This window comes from Rhinolophus sinicus, chromosome 8, assembly GCF_057876585.1.
Source record: "Rhinolophus sinicus isolate RSI-liver-muscle chromosome 8, RSI-T2T, whole genome shotgun sequence".
Taxonomy (NCBI): Eukaryota; Metazoa; Chordata; class Mammalia; order Chiroptera; family Rhinolophidae; genus Rhinolophus; species Rhinolophus sinicus.
Genome location: NC_142508.1, coordinates 42,164,377 through 42,191,456, shown reverse-complemented (window position 1 = coordinate 42,191,456; position 27,080 = coordinate 42,164,377). Strand labels below are relative to the sequence as shown.

The following is a 27,080-nucleotide window of genomic DNA, read 5'->3' as shown; positions in this document are numbered from 1 at the left end:
TCACCATGACCTGCCCAGTTAGGAATGTATGTCAGGCCATCCTGTGTGGTGACTTTTGGTCACTGAGCTGGTCAGGCCTGTTATGTGGCCCCCCTGAGCTTGTCAGGTTTATCGCATAGGCCCCTTTTCGTTCACAGCCCCTAGAAGGAGCAGGTGGAACAGAGCAGGCACATGGGAGGGGCCCAGAAGGGTCTGTGGGATAGAAATCAGTGTCCTTTTCCACCTCCTTAGCGGAAGGCAGGTTCCTGTGTTAATTTCCCGTGTGTTGTCTGTGTGTCTCAATGCCGCCCCCTGGAGGGCACGAGGAGACCTGCGGTCAATGTCAGGGGTTGAGCCAGGGATGCCGACCAGGCTCCACACGGTGTGAGCTGAGCCTGAGCCCTGGGCAGAGGTGGGCTCTGACCTCCAGGCTGAGGGGCCAGTTAGCCCGGTTCCTGGTCATTGCTTCCTGAGTGGTCTCAGGCTTCCTGACTCCATCCCAGTGCTGGGTGACCCTGTGGAGAGGACGGGCATGGTTCAGAGGACTCTGGGTCCTGCATCAGGAGAACTGTCCCCAGGAGGATGTGCTGCCTCAGGAGGAGCTCTCTGTGCCTGAGGTTTCAACGGAAGGGCCCGGTGAGTGGTCTCTTGAGGTTTTTCAGGAGAAGGCTCTGGCCTGGGGAGCTGATCCCCAGAATGCCCTGTGTATCCCCCATCACAGAACTGGGGTGTTGCATTTGTGTCCCTGCCTGTCATCTGCTCTAGGCCTCTCCACAGGGCCCCAGAGTTGAAGCAGCTCCACATGGAGACTCAGTCATGGGACCCCATGGGTTCCTCCGTTACGGCATGAGAAGCCCCCTTGGAACTCTCAGCCCCTCTGAGAGTGAAGCAAACACAGCTCCTGGGTTCGCCTGTCCTTTCCTGCACAGGAAGGTTCCACTTGTTCCCCAGGACATCATAGGCTGGTGAGATGTCTTCAGGGGACCACAGACAGGTGTTCCCATAGACCAGAGACCATGGGGGTGCGGAAGTGCCCCCTGACTTCCTCTGAGGTCAAAGTGGGCTCCCTCCTCCACCTGGGATGGAGGAGGATCCAGAGCTTGTGCCAGGTCAGGTCTCTTTGAGAAGAGGAAGGACACAGGCTGCTGCGTCCCTCCTGACCCCTGGGGAGAGGTTACTCACAAAGTAGAGATGGGCAGGGCTGTGGTTTTCCGGAAATGAAGGAGGGTCCAACTCCTCACTGTTAGGAGGTTTCCGTCCTCTGTCCTGACTCTACGAGGAGTAAAAGCCCATCCCTGGGACAGCCCCAGGCACTTGGTGGCCCCCTCCCATGCTGACACCAATGCCCCTGTGTCTACAGGGAACATGCTCTAATCACAGGTGTCACACGGAGTGACAGGCTACCATTGTATGGTTCCTCATCCATTTAATGAGTGTTCACCGAGCATCTGTAATGTGTCTGGCCCTGGGCTGGGAACTCCATAGAGCACAGGACACACTTGGGTCCTGCATTCACAGAGTTTACCTTGTAACGGAGACAGGCACTCAGTGAAATCATGGAACTAAGGAGTTAATTATAATCGAGAGAAAGGCCATGAAGGGAATGTGTCTGATGCATCCAGAGCATGTAGTGGATGGAGTCTCAGCTGGTCTGGGGATCGCAGAGAGCACTTCTGAGACAGTGACCTCTTGGTTGAGACCTGAAGCGTGAGTGGATGTGAGTGGCCATTCGTCGTTTGAAGGACAGCGGGTGTGGAGGGAGGAGCTGCCTGCAGAGGACTGGCCTTTGTTGGGCAGACGCCTGGCTGGATAGAGGAGCTGACAGAGTCCAGTGTGGGGAGCTTGGAGAGTGAGGAGGACTGTGGACTGAGTGAGGCTGGTGAGGGCTGGGCCCTGCTGGGCTGTGGACGCTGCTGAGGGGAGTCGGCAGCCCCCTAAGGAAGCTGCAGGCTGTGGAGCAGCTCTATCGCCCTCTGGTGGACAAGGAGAAAATGTGCAAGAAAAAGTCACGCTACAGTTTCCGTGTTTTTTTTTTAGTTTTGTATTTTTTATTCAACTTGGACTTTAAGCAATATTTCATGTGTGTATATATATTTTCTAACATATTTATTGAGTTGTAGTTGACATATAATAAACTTAACATATTAAAAGTATACAATTTAGATAAGTCTAAAGATGGTGGCATAGGTAAATGTTGTGTCGGGGGTGGCCAGTTAACTCAGTTGGTTAGAGCTGTGGTGCTAATAACACCAAGGTTGCCGGTTCAGTCCCCGCATGAACTGTGACCTGCACCCTCCTTAAACAAACAAACAAACAAAAAAACAAAACGTACTTGGTAAACGCTGTGCCTGCCGCCTCCCATGACCACATTAAAATTACAACTAAATTCTAGAACAACCAACGTGGAGAGCCATCTGAAGACTTGCTGAACGGAAGCCCTGTCCCTAAGGATATATAGAAGAGGTCATGTTGAGACTGGTAGGAGGGGCAGAGATGCAAAACAGGCTGACCCAAACCCACAGGTAGTGGTTGAGCATCGAGAGGAACACCTTGGCGGTGGGAGTTCCCCCCAAAAAGTGAGGGGTCCCAGCTTCACACCAGGATCCCCAGCCCAGGGGTCCAGTGCCAGGAGTTCCCACAACATCTTGCTGTGAAAATCAGCGAGGATTCTGCCCTTCTGTGAGACAGAAGGAAGCTGGAAACCCAGATGTCCTCTTAAAGTGTCTTCACATGGACTCATTTGCTTGCAAGCACTCAGTCTGGGATCCAGCAGAGGGGCAGCAACTCAAGAGGTGCCAGAGACATACAGGGAAAGACTCAGTTATGTGACTTCAGGGCGCAGACTGAAGGGATAGCCGCCATTATCCCTGTGTGTAGCTGACCTCATGTGTAGCTTACAGGTGGGCACCACCTTTCCTGTGTTGAGCCCTTCCCCACATGGCCAAATCTGAGACTGCATTGGCCTGCCCTATCCTGGTGACTCCCTGGGACCCCGCCCTGCCCAGCTCATACAACATCACAGGGGCTGGGGTGGCACTGTCTGTACCTGGGCAGCCAGCCCGGCCCAGTGCAGGAGGCTATTCCAGCAGCTGACGGGCCTGCAGGAACCTGTGCATCTGCCTGGGAAATTTTCAGACAGTCAGTAGAAAGTAGCAGACAGTCAGTCCCAGCTCATGCCACAGCCTTTCTTGGGCAGCTCTTGGGGATGTGTGGGCCCAAGGCTAGTGGTGGCTGGATGTGGTATTCTCTGGGTGTTTTGCGGAGTGGCCACAGGCTCAGCACTGGCGCAAGAACTGAATCTGCATTAATTTTGTGAACACCACCCACCCAACCCTTGTGACTCTCTGGGACCCCACCCTGCCAAACTTGAGCTGCATTATTGGGGGCACTGTCAGCATTGAGACAATCAGCCCAGCCCTGCACACCTAAGGAGGCTCTTCAGCAGCTGAGTTTTACAGGCAGGTGGCAGGTGACAACAGGCCTAGGGCTGCCCTGGGCCTTTTGCTAAGCTGCCCCGGGCCCAATACTGATGCCAGCCAGCCTAGTTCACAGCAATGCCACACACACACACACACACACACACACACACACACTTCCATGTCTACCACACAAAGCAACCAATCACATATAGCTTTGTAGCTCCTATCAGGTAACCCTGGGCTGTTCATAGGCAATGGCTGAACTTGGTCTGCACAGGAGCCCCTCCCAAGAGGCACCAGAAACAACACACCCAGAGGCCGGCTTCAGACCAAAACAGAGCACCACCTGATTGGACCCACAAGCAGCACACCCAAAGGGTGGTCTCAATAGGCACAAGAGCCTCCTGGGGCAACTCTGTGAGCGGTCAGCCCCCACACAGCAGCTCATACGCTGTGGGCATAACCAATTTCCATAGCCAGTCAGCCTGCGAGTCAATCCCACTCACTGATGTTCCAAAACAATCAAGGCCCAACTACAACAGGAGGGAACACACAACAACGCACACAAGGGACACTCCTGGAACATATAACACAGATGATCAGAGAAATTGCACCACTAGGCCACACAGAACATCTACTACATAAGACCACCTGGTGAAGACTGAGAGACATAGGAGTTCTACCAAATACGTGGAGACAAACACAGAGAGGCAACCAAAATGAGGGGAAAAAAATAAAAAACTCCAGAAAAAGAACTAAATGAAATGGAGGCAAGCAATCTACCAGAGACAGAGTTCAAAGCACTGGTTAGAAGAATGCTTAAGGAACTTAATGAGAACTTCAACAAAGATATAGCAAGAATAAAGAAGTATATAGGGACCATAAAAAAGAACCAGACAGAAATAAAGAATACAATAACTGAAATGAAGAATACAATAGAAGGAATCAACAGCAGATTAAATAAAGCATATGACTGAATCAGCGATTTAGAGGACAAGGTAACAAAAAACATCCAATCAGAACAACAAAAAGAAAAAAGAATTTAAAAAAACAAAGATAGTTTACGGAACTTCTAGAACAGCATCAAGTGTAACGATATTTGCATGATGGGGTACCAAAAGAAGAAGAGAGGGAGCAAGGGATCAAGAACCTATTTGAACAAATGATGGAAAACTTTTCTAACCTGGTGAAGGAAATAGACATACAAGCCCAGGAAGCACAGGGTCCCAAACAGGATGAACCCAAACAGGCCCACATTTAGACACACTTTAACTAAAATGGCAAAGGTTAAAGACAAAGAGATAATCCTAAAAGCAGCAAGAGAAAGACAATTCATTACCTACAAAGGAGCTACCATAAGACTGTCAGGTGATTTCTCAACAGAAACTCTGCAGGCCAGAATGGAGTGGCATGAAATATTCAAAGTGATGAAAAGCAAGCACCTACAACTAAGTCTACTCTACCCAGCAAAGTTATTTAAAATTGAAAGAGAGATAAAGAGCTTCCCAGAGAAGAAAAAGCTAAAGGAATTCATTACCACCAAGACAGTATTACAAAAAATGTTAAAGGGACTTTTTTTAAGAAGGGGGGGGAGATTAAAAAATATGAATAATAAAATGGCTTAAAATGTAAATAGATTAAATGCTCCAATGAAAAGACATAGAGTAGCTGACTGGATAAGAAAACAAGACCCATACATATGCTATCTACAAGAGACCCACTTCATATCAAAAGACACACATAGACTGAAAGTAAAGGGTTGGAAAAAGATATTTTATGCAATGAAAAAAAGAAGCTGGGGTTGCAATACTTATATCAGACAAAATAGACTTTAAAATGAAGACTATCATAAGAGACAAAGAAGGACATCACATTATGATAAAGGGATCAACTCAGTAAGAGGATATAACCCTGGTAAATATTTATGCACCCAACATAGGAGAACCTGAATATATAAAGTAAATATTGACCAACATAAAGGTAGAGATTGACAGCATAGGTAACCCCTATAACACGGCTGTTAGGCTCCTAAAAAAATGCCATGTGATGCGAATCCGTGTTATACAAAACAAAGGACTAGTACAAAAAAAGGGGGTTAGTTTCCAAAATTTAAAAAAAACATAGTATTATATTTTTATAATTAAGAGAAATATCTTTATTAAAGCAATTTTCACCAAAAGTATAACATATTAATATGTATTAAATAATGTTCTTTTTGTCATCACTACTAAGCACCATTAACTGAGGGTGTTTTCTTTTTGACAAGATAGTTTCATCCTCTGACCTTTCTTCAGCATTATCTTGACTTCTATTCTGTACTTTTTGCAAGAAATCTGTTATTTTAGATTGCTTGCTTTTAGCTGAGAGATCTTTCTAAATTTTGTTATATGGTGCTAACTACTTGTAAAGTTCTCTCTTAAACTTTGTGGATTAAAAAACTCAATAAATTTTAAAATTCTGCAGTCAAATCTGATATGGCATACACACACAAATGAAAAATTTCAAATGAGATATTTTTTGCTCTTAAGAGCTTTTATTATGTTCTGTGTTGTTCGGGGATTTCCCTAATTTCAAATGAGATATATTTTGCTCTTAAAAGCTCTTATTGGGGTGGCCAGATGGCTCAGTTGGTTAGAGTGCGAGCTCTGATTAACAGGGTTGCTGGTTCGATTCCCACATGGGCCAGTGAGTTGCACCCTTCACAACTAGATTGAAGACAACAAGCTGCCCCTGAACTTCCGCTGGAGGGCTGGGTGGCTCAGCTGGTTAGAGCACAAGCTCTCAACAACAAGGTTGCTGATTCAATCCCCACATGGGATGGTGGGCTGCACGCCCTGCAACTAAAGATTGAAAATGACGACTGGACTTGGAGCTGAGCTGCACCCTCCACAGCTAGATTGAAGGACAACAACTTGGAGCTGATGGATCCTGGAGAAACACACTGTCCCAATATTCCTCAATAAAATCTATACATATATTTTTAAAAGCTCTTATTACACTCCATGTTGTTCAGCGATTTCTCTAATTCTTAAACCATGTTAGAGTGAAGCCATGTTCTAGGATGCCGTGTTGTGCGAGGGTTTTCCCCAATTCTCAAACCATGTTAGAGCAAAACCGTGTTATAGACGTGCCGTGTTATGTGGAGGTTACCTGTAATATAATCATAGCATGGGACATTGACACCAATGGACATATTTTTCCAGACAGAAAATCAACAATGAAACAGTGGCCTTAAATGACATACTAGACCAGATGAATTTAATTTATATTTTTAGAGCATTCCACCCCAAAATAGCAGACTATACATTCTTTTCAAGTGCACATGGAATGTTGTCCAAGGTAGACCACATATTAGACCACAAAACAAGTCTCAATAAATTCAAGAAGATTGAAATCATATCAAGCATCCTCTCCAACCATAATGATATGAAACTAGAAGTCAGTTACCAAAAAAAAACACAAAAAAATACACATGGGAGGCTAAATAACATGCTACTAAAAAAATGAATGGGTCAACAGTGAGATCAAGGAAGAAATCAAACAATACCTGAGACAAATGAAAACGAAAACACAACTCAAAATCTATGAGACATACCAAAAACAATCCTAAGAGGGAAATTCATAGTAATACAGGACTACCTACCTCAAGAAACAAACAAAAAAATCTCTGGCCAGCCCGGTGGCTCAGGCAGTTAGAGCTCCATGCTCCTAACTCCGAAAGCTGCCGGTTCGATTCCCACATGGGCCAGTGGGCTCTCAACCACAAGGTTGCCAGTTCAACTCCTCGAGTCCCGCAAGGGATGGTGGGCAGCACCCCCTGCAACTAAGATTGAACACGGCACCTTGAGCTGAGCTGCCACTGAGCTCCTGGATGGCTCAGTTGGTTGGAGCATGTCCTCTCAACCACAAGGTTGCCAGTTCAGTTCCTCGACTCCCACAAGGGATGGTGGGCTGTGCCCCCTGCAACTAGAAAAACGGCAACTGGACCTGGAGCTGAGCTGCACCCTCCACAACTAAGACTGAAAGGACAACAACTTGAAGCTGAACAGCACCCTCCACAACAGATTGAAAAGACAACCACTTGACTTGGAAAAAAGTCCTGGAAGTACATACTGTTCCCCCAATAAAGTCCTGTCCCCCTTCCCCAATAAAACAACAATAACAACAACAAAAAAACCTCTCAAATAAATAATCTAACTTTACACTTAAAGGAATTGGAAAAAGAACAGCAAACAACGCCCAAAGTAGAAAGAAGGCACTAATAAAGATCAAAGTGGAAATAAATGAAACAGGCAAGGAAAACAATAAAAATTATCAACAAAACCAAGAGTTGTTTTTTTGAAAAAATTTTAAAAAATGCTAAAACTTTAACCAGACTAATCAAGAAAATAAGAGAGGACACAAATAAATAAAATCAGAAATGAAAGAGAAGTGACAACAACACTACAGAAATACAAAGAAAATTTTAAGAAAATATTATGAGCAATTATATGCCAACAAATTGGATAATCTGGAAGAAATGGATAAATTCCTAGAAGCATACACACTTCTGAGACTGAATCAAGAAGAAACAGAAAATCTGAAATGACTGATTACTACTAATGAAATTGAATCAGTAATCAAAAAACTCCCAACAAATCCTGCAGCAGATGGCTTCACAGGTGAATTTTACCAAACATTCAAAGATGAATTAATACCTATTCTTCTCAAACTAATCCAAAAATTGAAGAAGAGGGAAGGTTCCCGAACTAACTTTATGAGGCCAGCATTACCTTGATTCCAAAACCAGACAAAGACATTACAAAAAAGAAAACTATAGGCCAGTATCCCTAATGAACACAGATGCAAAAATCCTCAACAAAATATTAGCAAACCGAATTCAGCAATACATTAAAAAGATCATACACGATCAAGTGGGATTCATTCCTTGTATGAAAGGTTGGTTCGATATTCACAAATCAATTAATGTGATACATCACATAATATAAAAATCATATTGTCATATCAATAGATGCAGAAAATGCATTTGACAAAATCCAGCATTCATTTACGATAAAACTCTCAGCAAAGTGGGAATAGAGGGAACAAACCTCAACATAATAAAGGCCATATTTGACAAACCCACAGGTGATATCATACTCAATGGGGAAAAGCTAAAAGCATTCTCCTTAAGATCAGGAACAACACAAGGTTGCCGACTTTCTCCACTTTTATTCAACACAGTCCTGGAAGTCCTAGTCCTAGCAACCAGACAAGAAAAAGAAACAAAAGGCATTCAACAACATGGATGGACCTAGAGATTATTACGCTAAGTGAAATAAGTCAGACTGAGAAAGACAAATACCATATGATCTCACTTATATATGGAATCTAAAGAACAGAATAAATGAGCAAACAAAACAAAAATAGACTCAGAGATATAGACAAATAAAATAATATTTAATATAGGCAGAATCTTGAACAAGAACAAAGCTGGATGCAGTGTATTAATTTCAAACATATTACAAAGCTATCGTAATGAAAACAGTATGGTATTATCATAAAAACAGGCACATAGCTCAATGAAACAGAACAGAGAGCCCAGAAATAAACCCATACGTATTTGGTCAATTAATTTCTGACAAATGAGCCAAGAATATACAATGGGGAAGGGACAGTCTCTTGCATAAATGGTGTTGGGAAAACTGGACAGATACATAGAAAAGAATGAAACTGGACCACTATCTTAAATGATATACAAAAATAAACTCCAAATGGATGAAAGATTTGAGCTTAAGACCTGAGACCATAAAACTCCTAGAAAAAAACATAGGCAGTAAGCTGCTTGATATCAGTCTGGCAATGACTTTTCGGATGTGACACCAAGAACAAAGGCAACAATACCAAAATAAGGAAGTGGGTCTATATTTTTAAAATTCAGGGTATTTTGTGGTTTCATACAAATTTGGGGACTTTTTTTATTTCTGTGAAAAATGCCATTGGAATTTTGATAGGGATTGCATTGAATCTATAGATCACTTTGAGTAGTACAAATATCTTAACAATATTAATTCTTCCAATCCATGGACACAAGATATCTGTCCATTTATTTGTGTGTTCTTCAATTTCTTTCATCAGTGTTTTATAGTTTTTTTCAGTTTTTTTTAAGGGGAACAGGACTTTATTGGGGAACAGTGTGTACTTCCAGGATTTTTTCCAAGTCAAGTTGTTGTCCTTGCAATCGAAGTTGTAGAGGGTGCAGCTCAGTTTCTGTCCAGTTGCCATTGTTAGTTGCAGGGGGCGCAACCCACCATGCCTTGTGGGAGTCGAACTGGCAACCTTGTGGTTGAGAGCCCACTGGCCCATGTGGGAATCGAACCAGCAGCCTTCAGCATTAGGAGCACAGAACTCCAACCGCTGGAGCCACGGGGCCTGCCCCTTATAGTTTTTAGTGTACAAATCTTTCACCTCTTTGGTTAAATTTATTCAACATGTGTCTCAAAGGGACAGAGAAAGAATTTACAAAAACACATTTTCTAAAGAAAATGTGCTGAGAGAAAGGGGGATCTTTTTCCCTTTTTGCACCAAGGAAAATTAATTTATTTTTCTTTTTCAATTTCTATTTACCCTTACAGTTGTTATTCCAGGAAAGAAGTCGTGCATCACGACTCATCTGAGGGACAGCTGGCAGGTTTAGCAAGACAAGAGGAATAGAAGACCAAGGAAGTGATTTTTTTTTTCAGTCAGGCTTTAGAGGATGTATAACATGGACGTATTGCAGAATCTAAGATGGGAAAGAACCCAAGCGACACTCAGAGAGTTAGGGGAGTCAGCTTTATTATGCCAGGGGACTCAGCGAGATCCTTCCCAAAAGACTGAGCCCCTAGCAAGGTTTTGAGTGGGTTTTTATGGGTTGGGGACTTTCTTGAGTTGGGGAAGGCGTAGGTGTTGTCTGGTGGTTGGCTCAAGGTGTGGCTTGGAGGGGGTTATGTGGAAGTGGGCCGGAGCTTATGCTGGGGACCTCTCTCTCCGCTGGGGCCACCATTTTAGGTCAGTTCCACATGGCAGAGAACCATTTTAACGTCAATTTCCCCATCGGATGTAGATGTCACGTCCAGCACGACAAGAGTTGTGGGAAGTGAGGAGGGCGGCCCAAGGTTAAGAAAGACAGTAGACAAGAATAGAAGAGGTATAACATGGACGTGTTGCAAGCGGGGCCAAGGGACTGCAGCCTCAGGACTGAGCCCCGAGTTGGGCCAACGCACGGCTTTTATTAGTTAGGTGTGGAAGTAAAAGAAGGAAAGCTTGTCAACCTCAAGATCTGTGAATCCCATGCATCACAATAGGAAACTGATTTAAGCCAATCACCCTTGCCTGCAGGCAGCCAAACCACAACGCCCAGGATAAGTACTTCCCCAAGGGACAAAACCTTTATGCATATGAATAGATGGAGAGCACATCGAGTCACTTCCCCTGCAGGATTGTGGGAAGGAATGCAGCCACAGAGGCAGAGGCTCTCCTTAGCCGGGGGAAGGTGGGGGCTGTGCCCACCTCTATCGACCCCACGAGTTCCCCAGATGGTCCCCACATGGCTGTGTCTGGCTTGGGTTGTCCCCCTCCACCCGTGGGGAGTCGTACCCGTCTTTGACTAGCCAGCCATATTTTGGGGCCAAACAGGGAGACATAAGATGCAAGCACAAAGGTGAAGCACAGTCCCTGAAAGGATCCGTCTCACAGACTCTCCTTTCTTTAGGGGCAGGTACAAGGGGACAGACGGGTGGGCTGCTGCGTGGCAACATGTAGAGAGCTTGAAGGTTGGCAGGACAGAGGCTGCTTCATCCACAGTTACCCCGAGAAACACCATCGGTGTGTGGGGGGGTGAACTTAGGTTCGCTTGGGGAACTTAGGTTCTCTAAAGATCAAATAACAGAGGATGAATAACAGAGTCAGATTTTAGGGTCTGGGTCAGGGCTCAGCCTGGTCAGGAACAGGAACTGGTTGTGAGAATGTGTTTTTGGCCAGAGTGGGGTCAGAGTTAAGGGTCATTCTGATTCTGGGATTAGAGTAGAGGTCAATGTCCAGAGGAGAGAGGCTGGTGTTCAGAAACTATAAACCTGGACTTCACCCTGTCTCTTTCTACTTCCTTCCTCTCCTCTATTCTGTAGCTACTTTTCTTTTGCTTCTGTTTTTCATTTCTCTCTCTCTCTCTCTCCTGTCTCTCTCTCTCTTCTCTTTCCTCCTCTCTCTTTTTCTTAACTCCTTCTCTTATCCCATACTAGGAGAATTTAAACAGCGTTAAAAATTGGTTCTTTGGTGACTGAAATTGACTTTTGACCCAACAAGAATAATTTAGAAATTAAATAAGCATAAGCTCATTCAAACCTCTGCAAATAAACAAACAAAATCTAAATTTCAATGCTTTTTTCATTCTGGAGTCACCCACAGTTGATCTTTCTATTCTTTCTTTCTTTCTTTCTTTCTTTTTTCCTTCCTTCCTTCCTTCCTCCTTCCTTCCTTCCTTCCTTCCTTCCTTCCTTCCTTCCTTCCTTCCTTCCTTCCTGTCTTTTTGTTTCTTTTTTATTCGCAATGCGCCAGTCACTTGCAATCAATTATTTAAATCTTGTAACCTACTTTCAAAAAAAAAAATGGACAAAAATCTTACTTCCTGTAAAAAGAAATCAGACTTGACAAAGCCTCACGTTGGCTCTGAAGTAAAATCACACGTTGATAAATGCAGATACATTTTAATATCAAATAGCAGGACAGTAAATGCTAGACCATGTAGGAAAGAGCCATAAGTTATAAAAGGATAAACCACTGAAACAAAAAATTATATTAGAAATTAACCCTAGCCTCCTCCCACCAAAATCTTCCAGTAGGAAATTGTAAAATAGTCTTTTAAATAACTCCTGGGTAATTATATTTAGAAATTACGGACAGTAAGAAGTTTCAAACTCAGCATATTTTATGTGGCACATCTTACAAGCTCCAGTAGGAGAATTGCAGTGCAGAACTCCAGGTTTGAGTATTTTGGAGAAAATCGTGCTTCCTTCTACAGACAGAGATCTGACATTTGGAAAGAGACTCCTGGCTTGTTACTGTACCCTAGTGGAGTCTGGCTACCTGGTGCTCTGAACTAATGTGTGTGTTCCCCCAAATTTCATATGTTGCAATCCTACTCCCAGTGCGCAGGTGTTTGAAGCTGGGGCCTTTGGGAGGTGATTAGGTCACGTGGCTGGAGCCTCATGAATGGGATTAGTGCTTTTAATCCCATTAGGGTTCTCTAGAGAAACTGAACCAATACGATGATAGATAATAGAAAGATAGATGATAGATATTATGAGGAATTGGTTCATACGATTATGGAAGCTTAGAAGTCTCATGACTTGCTGTCTGCCAGCTGGAGGCCCAGAAAAGCTGATGAGGGAGTTCTAGTCCAAACTTCAGACCCAAAAACAGAGGAGCCTATGGTGTAAATTCCAGTCTGAATTTGAAGGCTGGAGAAGAGGATGGCCAATGTCCAAGGGCAGGAGAAGATGGATGTCCCAGGTCAAGCAAAGAGCAAATTCCTCCTTCCTCCACCTTCTTGTTCTCAAAGGATTGGAAGACGCCAATGCACATGGTGAGAGCCATCACTCCACCAATCAAATGCTGTTCTCTGTTGGAAACACCCTCCCAGGAACACCCCAAAATAATGTTTTCCCAGCTACCTGGGCATCCCTTAGTCTGGGGAAGTAGAACATAAGCTTATCCGCCACAGTGCCCTTATATGGAGACAGCAAGGCTGTTTAGCCATCTAGCAGCCATGTGACGATACGATAAGAAGTGTGCAGCCCAGATGAGAACCGCCACTAGAACGTGATCATGCAAGCACCGTGACCTTGGACTTCTGCCTTCAAAACAAAAATAAATTTCTGTTGATGATAAGCCATGGTATTCTGTCATAGAAGTCCAAAAGGATAAAGACACCGGGCACGGATACAAACAGCATTGTGATCAGAACTGCACATCACACACTGGGTACTGTCTGAGCCACCAAAGCGTGACATTGGGCACGTACAGCAGCATCCATCATCCATGAAACAGGCGTGCATGGGATCAGGTTCGAGCAGGAATGGAGGGCTCGGGTGAACGCCCCATGAGGGGGCTCGGACGCCCACCGCGCCTGCTCTTCTAGCCCCTGCCTCCACCCACACCTACGGGCTCATGCTGCTACCCCGTGATCTGTTTACAGAGGAGAGAGAGTGCCGACCAGGTTTACGTGAGTGTGCGTGAGGAATCCCATCACATCGTACTCGCGTGGAAGCCATGACTGCGCCCTGGCCATTTTGTGCTCCAGCTGCTGCTGAAACAGGCAGAGAACAGGTCCCTCTGCTGATCGCCAGAAGGAACGTGACCACCAGAGGGAAGCCACGCGCCTCGGTGAAGGAGGACGAGGTTTGGAAGCCAGGAGATTTGTTGGGGGTACATCTTATCTCATTGGCCAGTGGCCCTGTTCAGTGGGAAACTACAGAAACTCAAGAGTCAAGACCATCAAACACTCACGTCCCAAAAGAACAAAGACTTACGTCACACAATTGTCCACAGCAGGTGTGGGCAGGTGGTGAGAGAATGTGGAACGGGTGACAGAAGAAGGCAGCTCTGACTGGCACGAGCTGCACTGACAGGACCTTCGCAGCTTTGCTGTATGCCCCCCCCCCCACTGTGTATGGGAAGAACTGCTCCCCTGACACTGGGAGTATGGCTGCACTGTCATTACCACCACGTTACTAGGATGGAGTAGCAGATGGGATTGTGTGTGTCTTCTACATGGGAGACTGATTCCCATCGGGACAGAGAAAAAGGGTGGATGTGAAGAGGAAATGGGAGGACAAGCTGGCCACGCTTTCCTTTCCCAGATTCCCTCTCTCCCCTCTTCCCCCTGCTCTGTGCTGTGGTTGCAGGTTTGCGGGGCCTGCGTCAATCATATCTGCTGCCTTCCAGCTGGGCTCAGTCAATGGGAGACAGAAGACGGACAGAGTGAGGCTGGGGGACTAATTCCCCAGCTCCCTCCCTGCAGTGTCACCTGGGCTGGACGGGTGACTCAGCCTGAGAGCAGAGCCCCTGTCAGGCAGCCCTTTCTAAACCTCCGCGCTCCCTTTCCAGATTCTGGTCACATAAGGACTTGTCGGCCTTCAGGCCTACGATGATAACAGACCCCATGACATCAGCCTGTGCCTGCCCTCGTTTCTCTACTTACTCACACAGACCCTTATGTCAATGACTCAAGTAGCGTGAGCCCCCTGTTTGTGCGGGAGCCCTGACTGCTAAGTAGAAGCCTCCTTGGTCAGAGGGCACCTTCACCATCCAGGTCATGGTGATGCCCATAGACCTTTGGCAGCAGCTCCGTGCAGATTCTGCTATCACCCAAGCTCGATCGGAGACGTGCACTGGGCCAGTGAAGGAAGGGTCTGAGATGGTGAATTTCTCTCCAGATTAGCCCCACCAGCCTCCATGCAGATCTGTGGGTGTCCCGCCCTCCCCTCCCATAGAGGAACGCCAGTCCTAGGAGAAAAGACGATGTCTTTATTCATCACACACACGTGGCCACTGCTTGAATGTTCACTCTCCCACAGCGCAGGTTCAACTGCTCCCAGGCCCTTCCATATGTTGTTATCAGGTCACAAGGTGTGTGGGTTGTGCGTGGATGAGAATTCATGGAGAAGATGGGAAATAACTCAGTGTTTGGTTATAAGGTCAGAGGGAGGTTTGGGTTTAGAGGGTCAGCAGGGACTAAGAATCAAGGGGAAATGGATTCAGCAGGGAGGGCACCCCACACCAAAGTGCTAGGGAGAGCCCAGCGTCACCACCCAAGCCAAGTAGGGGGTAGGGGCAGCTCCAGCTCTCTCTGGGATGGGAGGCTTATATTCTGCATAATGAGGTGCTAGTCGGACACCACATATTCTTTTAACTGAAAAGCCCTATGTTCTAGACAAAAATAATCCAGAGCCTCCTGTGTACTGAGCACTTCCTACATGCTGGTGGTCAGGATGCTTGCACGGATTAGCCCATTTAAGCCTCCCAAGCAGCTTCCTCATCTGGGTTCCCTCCTTTCCTACAGCGACCACCCCTCCCCCAAAACAGGTGGTGTTATCCTCCCGCTCCCCTTTTTCAAGATGGGAAACAGAGGCAGAGGACTCCTGAAGCAGCTTGCCCACTGTCCCACCACTAGAATTAGCAGAGCTGGGCTCCTTGGGGTGAGTGATGGGGAAGACGGTGGTTGTTGACCATCCTCAGCTGCCTTGGTCTCTGAGGCCCTTAGGAGACCCGTTAGAAAACCAGGATCCGAGAGCTTCTCTGAAGGTCGCCACGTAACCAGCAGGGCTGTGTCCCATGCTGCAGAATCTGCTCTGCTGACCACGTGGCACCAGCACCTCATGTAAGCCTCTCTGCAGCCCACGAGGGAGGCCCGCTCATTCCCCCCCTGGCAGACCACATCCAGCTCCTGCTGTCCTCCCAGCCAGGACCCCACTCTCCCCACCCCCATCTTCCCCATCTTGGTCAGTGGCAGCTCCTTTCTTGCAATCGCTCAAGTTGAGAACATTGCGGTCATTCTTAACAATTCTCTCTGTCTTACAGCCCGTGTTGCACCCATCAGGAAATCCTGGTGGCTTAAGCTGCAAAATACCTCCAGAACCAGCCCACTCCTCACCCCCAGGCTCCGAGACTCCCTGCGCTCTCAGCTGCTTCCTCCTGAGTCCCTGGGGCCCCCGCACCCCTGCTCCTGCCTCCACCGACTCTATTCTCCACCCAGCAGCCACAGGATCCTCATAAACAGTCAATCGATTCATGTCAGTCCTCTGCCCACGAGACTCCAACAGGTCTCCATCCCTCTCCGAATAAGATCCACAGTCCTTACAATGGCCTCAAAGGCCCTCTGTGATCTGGCCGCCCCCGCTGTCTGCCGCATGTCCTGCTCTCCTTTGACCACACTGCTGGCGCCACACAGACAACCTGTGGCTCTTCCTTGAGCACAGGGCAGGCACCCGCCACCCCGGGGCCTTAGCCTCTGCTCCCCTGCTACTGATGGTCACGACCATCACCACCTCCCTGAATGTGGTCCAAAAGGCTCAGAGATGGAGAGCCTTCAACAGTGGCTCAGTGGCAGAGCGCAGACAGGAGCCCGCGTCTCTGACTCGGAGCCGAGGCTTTTAACTGCTGTGCTCTCCTGACCGTGCGGACCCACCACTCTCACCGGGACCACTGCCCAGGTCCTCAGGGGCACAGTCGAAGGCACTCACGTTCCTGCCCTTTGGTTCTCCTTCATGGACTCCTGCGAGGGCCTGGTTTGGCGATCTGTGCTGTGCACCCAGTCTACTCCCAGCCCCATGCCTGTCAGGGCTGTCTGTCACCCCAGAATGCCCTTCTCTCTGCGTGACATCTTGTTGTACCCCAGCTTCCGACTCCCGGCCTTGCTGATGCTCAGGTATAGGTTGGTGCAAAAGTAATTGTGGTGTCAAAGGTTAAAAATAGTTGCCAAAACCGTAATTACTTATGCACCTAATTGCTAAATTGCTGCAATGAACTGAGGCATGGAAGGCAAACACGTCCTCCAAGATCTGCCTCCAGTGTTGAAAGCGAACAGAATAGGGTTATGTATTAGGAATATTCATTTGTGGTGTAGTCGCTGTGTTTTGTGGGCCTGCGTGTGGTTTGTGTAGCACATGTGTTTGGTGTGTGGGTGAAGCGGGTGTGTGGTGTGTGTGTGGGAGGATGGGGTGTGTGGCACGTGTATATGTTTGTATGATATATGCAGTGTGTGCATGTGCGGTGTGTGATGTACTGGTATGTGTGTAAGATGTATGTGGTATGTTTGTTGTGCAGGTGTGGCATGATATATGTTCTGTGTGTTTGTGTTTTGTGTGTTTGTGGTGTATCGTCTGCTATGTGTGGTTTATGTGGTGTATGTGGTATGAGAGGTGTGGTGGGTGGTCTGTATGTTGTGTGCTCTGTGTTTTGTGTGGTTTGCGGTGTGTGTGGTGCATGAGATTTTGGTGTGTGTCAGGTGTATTGAAGAATGTGTGGTGTGTATGTGGCATGGTGAGTATGTTTGTGTCTGCTGTGTGTATTGTGTGCTGTGTGCCTGTGCGGTATGGTTTGAGGCGTGGGTTACATCTGATTTGTTTCTGAAATTCTGTCTGGAGGATGAATATTTTCTAGTCCCAGAGATGAGGGCCAGACAATTAAACAGCATCGATCAAAAGGAGAGACTCACACCGTCCCTCCGTGCTCAGCCCTTCTGTCGCCCCCCACCCTCAGGAGAAAGGCTTTGAGCTACTTGACCTGCACTAGGCCCCCCACCTCCCTCTCCACTCCCACACCGATGTCCAGTCCCAAGGTCACTTCCTGCCTCCTGGCCTTGCACTGCTGTTCCTCTGTCTTGCTTGCCCACACACACCTTGTCTACCCGGAAAACTTGTCATCCCCCCACCCAGCTGCACCCGTCCTCTTGATGGGCCCTTCTCAGGCAGAGCTGAGGAACCCTTCTGGAAATCAGCAGGCTTATTCCCAGCTCCAGGCCTGTGCACATGCTGCTTCCTCTGCCTGTCAACGTCCTTTTCCTCTTCTACTAATAAACTGCAGCTTACCTTTAAGACATGGCCCTCAGGTCACCTCCTCTGTGAAGCCCTCCTTGATGCCCCAGTCAGGACATCATATCTTCCTCCTCCGAGCTCCCCCAGACCCCTGCACCACAGCCCTGTGACCATCTGCATCTGTGATGACTCCCCTCCCCATCCTGGAGGCCCTTTAGGGCAGGGATGGGGTCTGAGTCCGCTGGGATCTCCACAGGAGACCTTGGAATCCTGCACAAACACATTTCCCATCCTGAGCCAGCACTTGTGCTGCCTGAAGCTGGAAATCTTGGTGCCCGTGATGTCCAGGCCCTGTCCTCAGGCTCCCAGTCTAGCCCGAGAGTTCTGAGCACACAGAGGAATGTGCTGAATTCACTCAACGTTCTCCTTGAAGCTTTAAGGACTGGGTGCCATGGGCAGATGAGGAAACTGAGGCTGGGACAGGGATGGCTCTCTCACAGTCTCCTGGGTCCCCAGTTCCATGTGCCACAGAGGTGCTTCTCATTGAGACACTCTAGGCCACTTTCCATCTGTCTGGTGTTCCTGTCGGGCTGGGTTTATGTCGGTAGGTGGGGACCCTCCTATGTCTCCACCTGGCTGTCACTTTCACCGTCTCACCTGAAGCACCGTTGATTTTCTTCTGATCATCTTTGGCGTGGTCGAGGGGAGGAGGGAGACCCAGGGCTACCCAGTTCAGGAGTGTAAAGAAATAGAATTGAAAGGAATGAGTCAGTCCCAGCATGAAAACCAGTGGATGTCTCTGCACTCATTTCTGCCCCTAATGGATTAAGCAGAATGCAAAGCCACCAGCCCTCTGTGCTGCTCTGACCTTCCTCCCTGCTCCTCTACTCACTTCCCACCCTCATTGGTGGCCCTAACTTAGTTGGTCAGTCCCGGCATCATTTAAAACACCCACCAGAGGGTTCCTGTCCCTCCTGTCTGTCCCCTGGACCACACACCCTCTTTCCCCTTCAGCTGGACACCCCTTACTGGCATCCTGTCATGCAGGGTCGCTGGTCCTGCTCCCCGCACAAGAACGCAGGATATTGTGAGGTCAACAAGGAACAGCAATGGAGCCATGGATAAGGGGTTCATACCTCTATAGTCTTGCTGGCTTGGAGACACAGGAAGCAGACATCCACCAGTACCCCAACAAGGGGCTTTCCTGTACCCCAGTCTCGCTGGTGGCCGGGTGAGACACAGGAAGTAGGATCCATATGATCCGCAATCCGCCATCCACGCTTGCTAACCGCACTTGCTAGCTGCAATCCGCCCTCCACTTCTCTGCCAACCAACCAAGCAACCAACCCCTTGCTAACCGCAATCCGCGCTTGCTAGCTCAGCCATGGCAGCTATATCAGTGGCCAATGGCTAACTGGTTACAACTGATGGCCAACTAGCCACAGCTGACGGCCATCTACTACCCGAGCCAGCACCTTTCCACGTGAGGCCAAGAGCCTGGAAACTGCTCTCTGGGACTCTGTCCCCACACACCCTCACCCCAAAGAACCTACTGGGAGAATCCCTCACTTTATGCATGCCTGAGTGAGTAATTAACTTCTAAATTACTTGTGGGTGCTGACATCGGTGGGATGTGTGCACCCAGTTTTCTCCAGTAAAGAAAACTTATTTGTATGGCCAAGTCACTCACACTCAGGTACAGGAATTGATTTAACAAATGGAGGGGTCTGTGGTACTTGCTGAAAAGCTGCACCTAATATCTTTCCCTGCCTGTGTACACTCACCAGAGGGACAGAGACAAATGCCTGAACACAAACTGGCTGTGCTGCATGTCATCAGCCCAGCGCTGGTGACACTGGGTAGGTTACCCACTTGCCCGCCCCGCGGGGGACTAATCTGGCACTAAGCCTTCCAAGTCCTTTGACCTGGAGTTTCATTTTTTTTTGGGGGGGGGGAATTCCTAAAGTACATACAGACAGGGGGAGCTGTGATCTTTGGGAACTGTGAGCTGTGAGTAAAGAGGCTGAGATTCTAGACCAGCCGTGGTCTCACTCTGATCTGAACCACAGACTTCCTGGCTCTTGCCTTCAATAGCCTTCTATGGAAAGTGAGGCGTGGTTTTCAGTCTTTTCACCACAAACAAGAAGACACAGAAAAGGACCAAGCCCACTGCTGGCAGCGCTGGGCCCATCTTCGTGTTAGCAGCCATCTTGCCTAGAAGCCACCAAGGCCACAGATGAAACGACAGTGGTTTGACCTGAGAATGTCACTTGCCTACTCCACCCTTCATCAATAACGTCACTTTGGCAAAAGTCTTTCAAGATAATTTCACTTGAGTCCCTCTTAAATGACAGTCATGTGGAAATGGAATGGACTCACGGGTCACATGCTAGGTGCACGCTTGCCTGTTTAAGAAACTGCCAGAGTGTGTTCCAAAGTGGCTGCATGCTTTTCCATTCCCACCAGCAGTGTGTGCGGGCTCCAGTTTCTCCACCGCTCACTAGAGTCATTCTTTTCAGTGTCAGCCATTCTAAGAGTTCTGTGGTGGTACCTTCTTGTCGTCTGAGTTTGCATTTTTCTAGTGACAAAGGATACTGAGCCTCTTCCCATGTGCTTACTTGCTATCCATGTGCCTCCTTGGGCGAAGTGCCTGTTCAAATCTTTTGCCGATTTCTGATTTTTGTCTTCTTACCAAGTTGTAAGCACTTTGTATATTCTAGTTGCAAGTCCTTTGTTAAATCGATGTTTTGCAACTTTTCCCCCAGAAATATAAGCATATGTCCACACAAAGGCCTATGAAGACACGTGAATGATAACTTTATTTTCAATAGCCCCAAACTGGGAAACAAGGCGTCCAAACTATGGTAACCACACTATGGGACGCTCCTCAACCATAAATAGGAATGAGCTGCTGAGACAGGCAACGATCGGGATTTCAAAGTAATGAGGCTGAGCATGATATTGTCAGGTTCACCCATGTCCTGCCACGTATCCGTACTTCATTGCTCTTTAGGACTGAAGGATCTGTCATTGACTGTCTGCACCACAATGTGTTTATCCTCTCATCCATTGATGGACACGTGGGCTGTTCTCATCTTTGGCGATTGTGAATAGTGCTGCTATGAGCATGTGTCCTTGCATTTGTTTGAATACCGTTTTTCAAGTCTTTGGAATATATATCTAGGAGTGAAAGAAGCCAGACACAAAAAGCCACATAGTACATGGTTCCATTTATATGACATATTCAGAACAAGTAAATCCATAGAGACAGAAAGCAGATTGGTGGTTTCCAGAGCTTAGGGCATGGGGGATGGGGAGCAAACTCTTACTGGATACAGGGCTTTATTTGGGGGGATGAAAATGCTTTGAACTAGATAGAAGGTGGTGGTCGTACCACATTCTGATGTCATTGAATTGTTCACTTTAAAATGACTCGTTTTATGTTACGTGAATTCTACCTCATTAAAGAATAATTAAGCTGAGTAAAAGAAGCCAGACAAAGAAGAGAACATACTCTATGACTCCATTGACATAAAATCTAGAAAATGCAAACTAATCTAGAGTGAGAGAAGATGAGTGGTTTCCTGAGGGTTGGGGGTGGGGATTACAAAGGCACGTGAGAAACTTTTGTGTGAATGGATTCACATGGAGTGAGCGGGCACGTCAACGTCCATCAAATCGTTCACTTTAAATATGTTCATTGTCTGTCACTTACGCCTCAGTCCAGCTGTGATCGAGGCTTGATGTTATGGACTGCCTGTGTGGTCAGCCGAGAATGTCGTCCCCTGTTACTGCTGTTTCCAAGTGACCAGGCCCGGCTGTGTGCCCACAAGAGTGTAGTCATAGTCCCGAGGGCCTTTACTTAGAGCTCACTGTGTGCTGGGCTCTGCAGGCCTGTTAGCTCATTCAATCACCCAAATAAGTCTGTTGAACTCATTTACTTCACTTTCCCACCTCAGGGCCTTTGCACACGCTGAGTCCTCTGCCTGGGACTCCTATTCCTGCCCCTCGTGGGCTCTAGGTTAACCTGGGGTCCCGCTCCATTAGGCGCCCCACTTCAGGAAAGCCTTCCCTGATGCCTCAGTCTAGGTCAGAATCCCAGTGATGTGACGTCGCAACGCTCCATATATCACCTTTTCAGCCATTATTACACGTGCAACTTCTTTACTCATGTAGTAAAAATTGCCAGCGTACTGCTTACCATGTGCCTGGCACTGTGTTCTAAATACTGGGGATACAACCTTGAAACAGAACAGACAAAAATCCCAGTCCTCGGTGACCTGCCGTGGTAACGGGGAGTCGTACAATAACTCCAACAATAGTAATAATAATAATAATAATGTGTTATATTGTCTTATAATGAAATAAGGTGAGTTTGGGGTGGGTTTTTATTTTTCCCTTTCAATTTAAAAGATGGTGGTCAGGGAAATTCCCACTGAAAAAGCAGCATTTAAGCAAAGGTGAGGAGGAGATGAAGAAGGGAGCTCTCTGGGCATGTTGAGCTTTGAGGAGGAGAGGAGAGATGAAGTTGGGGAGGAAGGACATCGTAGGTGCAGATCAGCAGGGACTGCGTCCATTAGGTCTGCTGCCTTCCAGCTGGGCTCAGTCAATGGGAGACCAGAGGATGGACAGAGTGAGGCTGGGGGACTAATTCCCCAGCTCCCTCCCTGCAGTGTCACCTGGGCTGGACGTGTGACTCAGCCTGAGAGCAGAGCCCCTGTCAGGCAGCCCTTTCTAAACCTCCGCGCTCCCTCTCCAGATTCTGGTCACGTAAGGACTTGTCGGCCTTCAGGCCTACGATGATAACAGACCCCATGACATCAGCCTGTGCCTGCCCTCGTTTCTCTACTCACTCACACATGTCAAGTGACTCAAGTAGGGTGAGCCCCCTTTTTGTGCGGGAACTCCTAAGTAGAAGGCTGTGGACGGAAAAGGGGCCACATATTAAACCTGACAAACTCAGGAAACTGAAAATAACCACATAAGATGGCATGAGCACAAAAAAAGAAAATTTCGTAACTAAGTGGGCCATGGCGGGAAGTCACATCTTTAGCAAAAAGCTTCCTTCATAAAGTTAATCTGTGCCTTTAAGTGAGGCTGTCTATAGTCTTTTTGCATCTAAGATGACTTCCTTAAAAGGACAGTAATCCCACCAGAGCAGTAAAGTACAGAATCCCTCATTATTATTCTTGCCCCTTGATTACCATCTCTCTGTGAACTATTAGCTGTCCTGTACCCACCTATGTGAAAGAAGTACCTGTGTCTCCAATTTACTTTTAGCCAATCCAAGAGATTTCCCCACTTTTCTTTCTCCCAGCCCCTTAATCTATCACCAGTGGATTTCATGTAACCCTCTTCCTTTGATATTATGTATATAATAAGCTGCAAACCGTCATTTTGGGGACCGTTGTCTCAGTCCGTTGAGATTTTGCTTCCCGGCAATTGTGGTCCATTTGGCTCAAATAAACCCTTATAAGCTTTCTCTTAGGCTGGATGTTTTTTCGTTGGCAGTGTGTTATTTAGTATGGGAAGTTATTACAATGACAGTATAATGAGACTGGAGATGACTTGGAAGCGAATGTCATTGCCATCTTGGTCTTGGCTGGTTCTGGCTGGTTTGTCACATCCTGATTTACTGATTCTTTGCCTTTGTCTCCGGCTGGTGGTTAGTGGTTTTTCTTGGAGGCTCTGCCCCCGTCCTATCTCAAAGTCATTTCCTGAAGGCTGAGAGAGAATAGATCTTGGAACACAGGCCAGCTCTGCAGTAGCCAGATTGCAGACTTGAGGGGTCCTTTCTTCCTCAGCGCCCAGTAGAGTCTCTTCTTTAATTTTAAAAGACCTCCCAGACAAAGATTCCCAGTGGATTCTAAAACAGATCCCTCACAAGAAGCAGAGTGATGTGACTAGGGGGTCCCTCATCCAGTGATGTACCTTCTCTGTCCACAGCTTTGGGGAAGAGAATCTCTACATAAACTCTTCCTCCTCTTCTTCCCCTCCCCCATTCTATTTTCATGGGACTCACACCAAGGACCCAGGCACTCTGACTGCCATTCTCCGTTCTCTCTTTGATCCTCACTACTCTCGTTTTTTCTCACTTCTACTTCTGGTCCCCACATTTATAGTGTACTGGTAAAAACACTATAGATCTTGGGAAAAGCACGACTGGTATACGTCGACCAGCAAAAATAACTCTCCAGATACATCCACAAAAAAAATGGTTTATTCGGGAAAAGGGAAAAGAAACAAAAACCATCACCGCTGTGCGGGAATGCACAGCTCCAACCCGGGGCTCCAGCCGGCTGCCCACGTGAAGAATGACCTCGATTCTAAGATGGCTATTCTATTTATTTGCATCCCTCCCCCGGAAGTCACCACAAAGTCCAACAGGAAGTCAGGACAAGAGAGCCAACAAGGAGCCCGGCTCTACCCACAGTCCCCTCAACTCCATGGTTACACATCACAAGACACCAGTTCACTTTTATCGTATACCATTCAAGGATTCAAGAAAAAAAAAAACCCTCTAGGTACTTCTAAGAAAGGACTTTAACACAAGGAGTTAAGTGCTTATAAAACCACTCAAGGGCTAGAAAAATGAAAGCTAGGGAGTTGACACTGAAAGTCCGGTTTCAAGGTCACACTGCCACAGCCCCCACCCAGAGGTAAGGAAATACCTGGTTCTTCACATAACATTTGTGTCTGCCAGAGCCCATCCATCATCAGTCAACACAGTAGCAGAAATAACAGCCTCCATCTCCCTTGAACCTTCCAAATTTCACACAAGTACATCTCAGTGACAGAATTTAAATCACATCTGAAAAATCATTTGCTAGGAAGTGAAAAAAAGTAGTATTTAACCTTCCAGTCCCTCTGATATAGGAGGGAACATAGAGACGAAGTACAGGTGCCAAGTGCCAATAGACAATACATGGCCTGTCTGGCTCCAAATCGCAGCTCTGCCACTTGAAGGTGTGTGACTCTGGGTGAGTATCCCCACCTCCAGAAACCCGTTTCCTTTTGTGATGAGGGCAGAAAAGGGGCCACAGGTTAAACCTAACAAGGTCAGGAGACTGAAAATAACCACATAAGATGGCATGAACATAAAAAAAAATTATAACTAAGGTGGGCCACGGCAGGAAGTCACATCTTTAGCCTGAAGCTTCCTTCATAAAGACAATATTCACCTTAAGTGAACCTGTCTGTTGTCTTGTTGAACCTAAGGTGACATCCTTGGAAGGTCAGTAATCCCTTTTTCCAGACCAGAGCAGGGAAACTGCAGACTCCCTCGTTATTATTCTTGTCCTTTGATTACCATCTCTATGAGAACTATTAACTGTCCTGTACCCACCTATGTGAAAGAAGTACCTGTCTCTCCAATTTACTTTTATCCAATCCCAGAGATTTCCCCACTTTGCTTTCTCCCACCTCCTTAACCTACCACCCGTGGGTTTCATGTAACCTTCTTCCTTTGATTCTATGTATAAAATGAGCTGCAAACCGCCATTTTGTGAAGTATTTTCTCAATCTGTTGAGAATTTGCTTCCTGGCAATTGTCAGTTTGGCTCAAATAAACTCTTATAAACTTTCTCTTAGGCTGGATGTTTTTCGTTGACACTTCTATATTTCTACCCCCGCGAGTGAGTGGCCACACAAAGAAGGGGGAAGTAGGAATTAGTAGAGGGTAGAGGTTGGGGTAGAAAAACCATGGGACCAGCCACGACCCACCACACAGTGTCCTCACAGGCAGTTGGGCCATTTCCCCACCTGGGGCCAGAGGATGGCCAGGTTGCTATTTAGAGAGATGAGGAAACTGCCTTCCCAAACTACCCTGATACACGGTGGGGGTGGGGACCCACACAGCTGGGCGCAGGAAGAAATAAGGCTGAGGATCTGGACCCATGGGGGCTAAGGGTCAGTTTTCAACTGCTGAGAGGTCTGGGGGCCCAGACTCCTGGGTCTGAGGGAGGAGGGGCTGGGGGCCCGGACTCCTGGGTCTGAGGGAGGAGGGGCTGGGGGGCTGGACTCCTGGGTCTGAGGGAGGAGGGGCCTGGGCTCCTGGGTCTGAGGAAGGAGGGGCTGGAGGGCTGGGCTCCTGGGTCTGAGAGAAGAGACTCAGGTTTCTCTAAGCTGTTGAGACTCAGAGGGTGGGCCCAGGCCTCCTTTAGCAAGGCCTTCCTCTCCCCACCCCTTTCCTGGGCTGCCTGGGGGGAGGCAAGATACAAAGGGCAGGTTTCCTGGGAGAAAGAGCAGGAGGGAGAGAGTTCTAGCTGCCTTGACCATGATGGTTGTCCTGCTGCCAGCCCTCCTGGGTGTCACCCTCATGCTGCCCCGTGAGTGAAGACCTCAACGTGGGAGGGGATTTGCCCTGGAGGATAGGCTAAGATGGGTTTGGTGTTCCCATCTCAGGAGTGCAGGCCCTGACCTGTCAGTCGGGAACACTGCAGTCTATGAGGAATGCATCAGCACCGCCCTTCGAGTGGACAGCTGGCGAGATTGTCTGTGAGGACAGCTGGGGTTGCCAAGACACGCTGATGGCCATAGAGAATGGTGAGAACCCCCAAGCCTGACTCCCGCCCTGTCCTGTGCAGAAATAAAGCTCCCCCTGCCTAGTCCTACCTGCCTTCTGTGTAGGGACTCAGAAGACCCCCTCCCCTCGTACCAGCAGCTGTCCCCTCCCCAGCAGGAACAACCCCTCAGGTGCCCAGTCGCCTCCTCTCCAGCCTCTCAGCCCAGCCCTGTCCCCCCTACCCGCCCACTCCCAGCCCAGGACCCTGGTGTCCAGATGGTCACTCTGGCCTGCCGCCCTCTCTCGGTCCAGGACCCAATGCGTTCCTGGTGATCATAAAGGGCTGTACCTTGGAAAGAGATCACGACGTCCAGGTCACCCAGCACCGGGCAGGCCCTGGCCTCTCCATCGTCTCCTACACCTACGTGTGCCGGGAGAAGGACCTCTGCAATGACCTGTCCACCACTCTCCCTGTCTGGACCCCGTCCTCCTTCGAAGGTGTGCGGGGAGGGGGGAGAAAAAAGGGGCTGAGGCGAGCAGAGAGGGCCTGTTCCCTGAGACTCCCGCCCTCTCACCTGGACAGGCCACACTCCCCAGGACTGCGTCTTCCTCCCAGTGCAGCTTCTT

At 47.8% G+C, this 27,080-nt stretch overlaps 1 protein-coding gene across 6 annotated transcripts in view; it reads left to right on the top strand.

Annotated features, from left to right (window-relative positions):
• CD177 (CD177 molecule) overlaps window positions 1-27,080 on the top strand; it is a 99,323-nt gene that overhangs the window by 64,848 nt on the left and 7,395 nt on the right. For 2 of the 6 annotated variants that reach the window (XM_074314226.2, XM_074314227.2), the window contains exons 2-3: window positions 26,354-26,494; window positions 26,766-26,951. In XM_074314226.2, the coding sequence (XP_074170327.2) occupies window positions 26,354-26,494; window positions 26,766-26,951 (327 nt within the window). The other 4 variants (XM_019756625.3, XM_088800139.1, XM_088800140.1 and 1 more) reach the window with 4 other exon arrangements.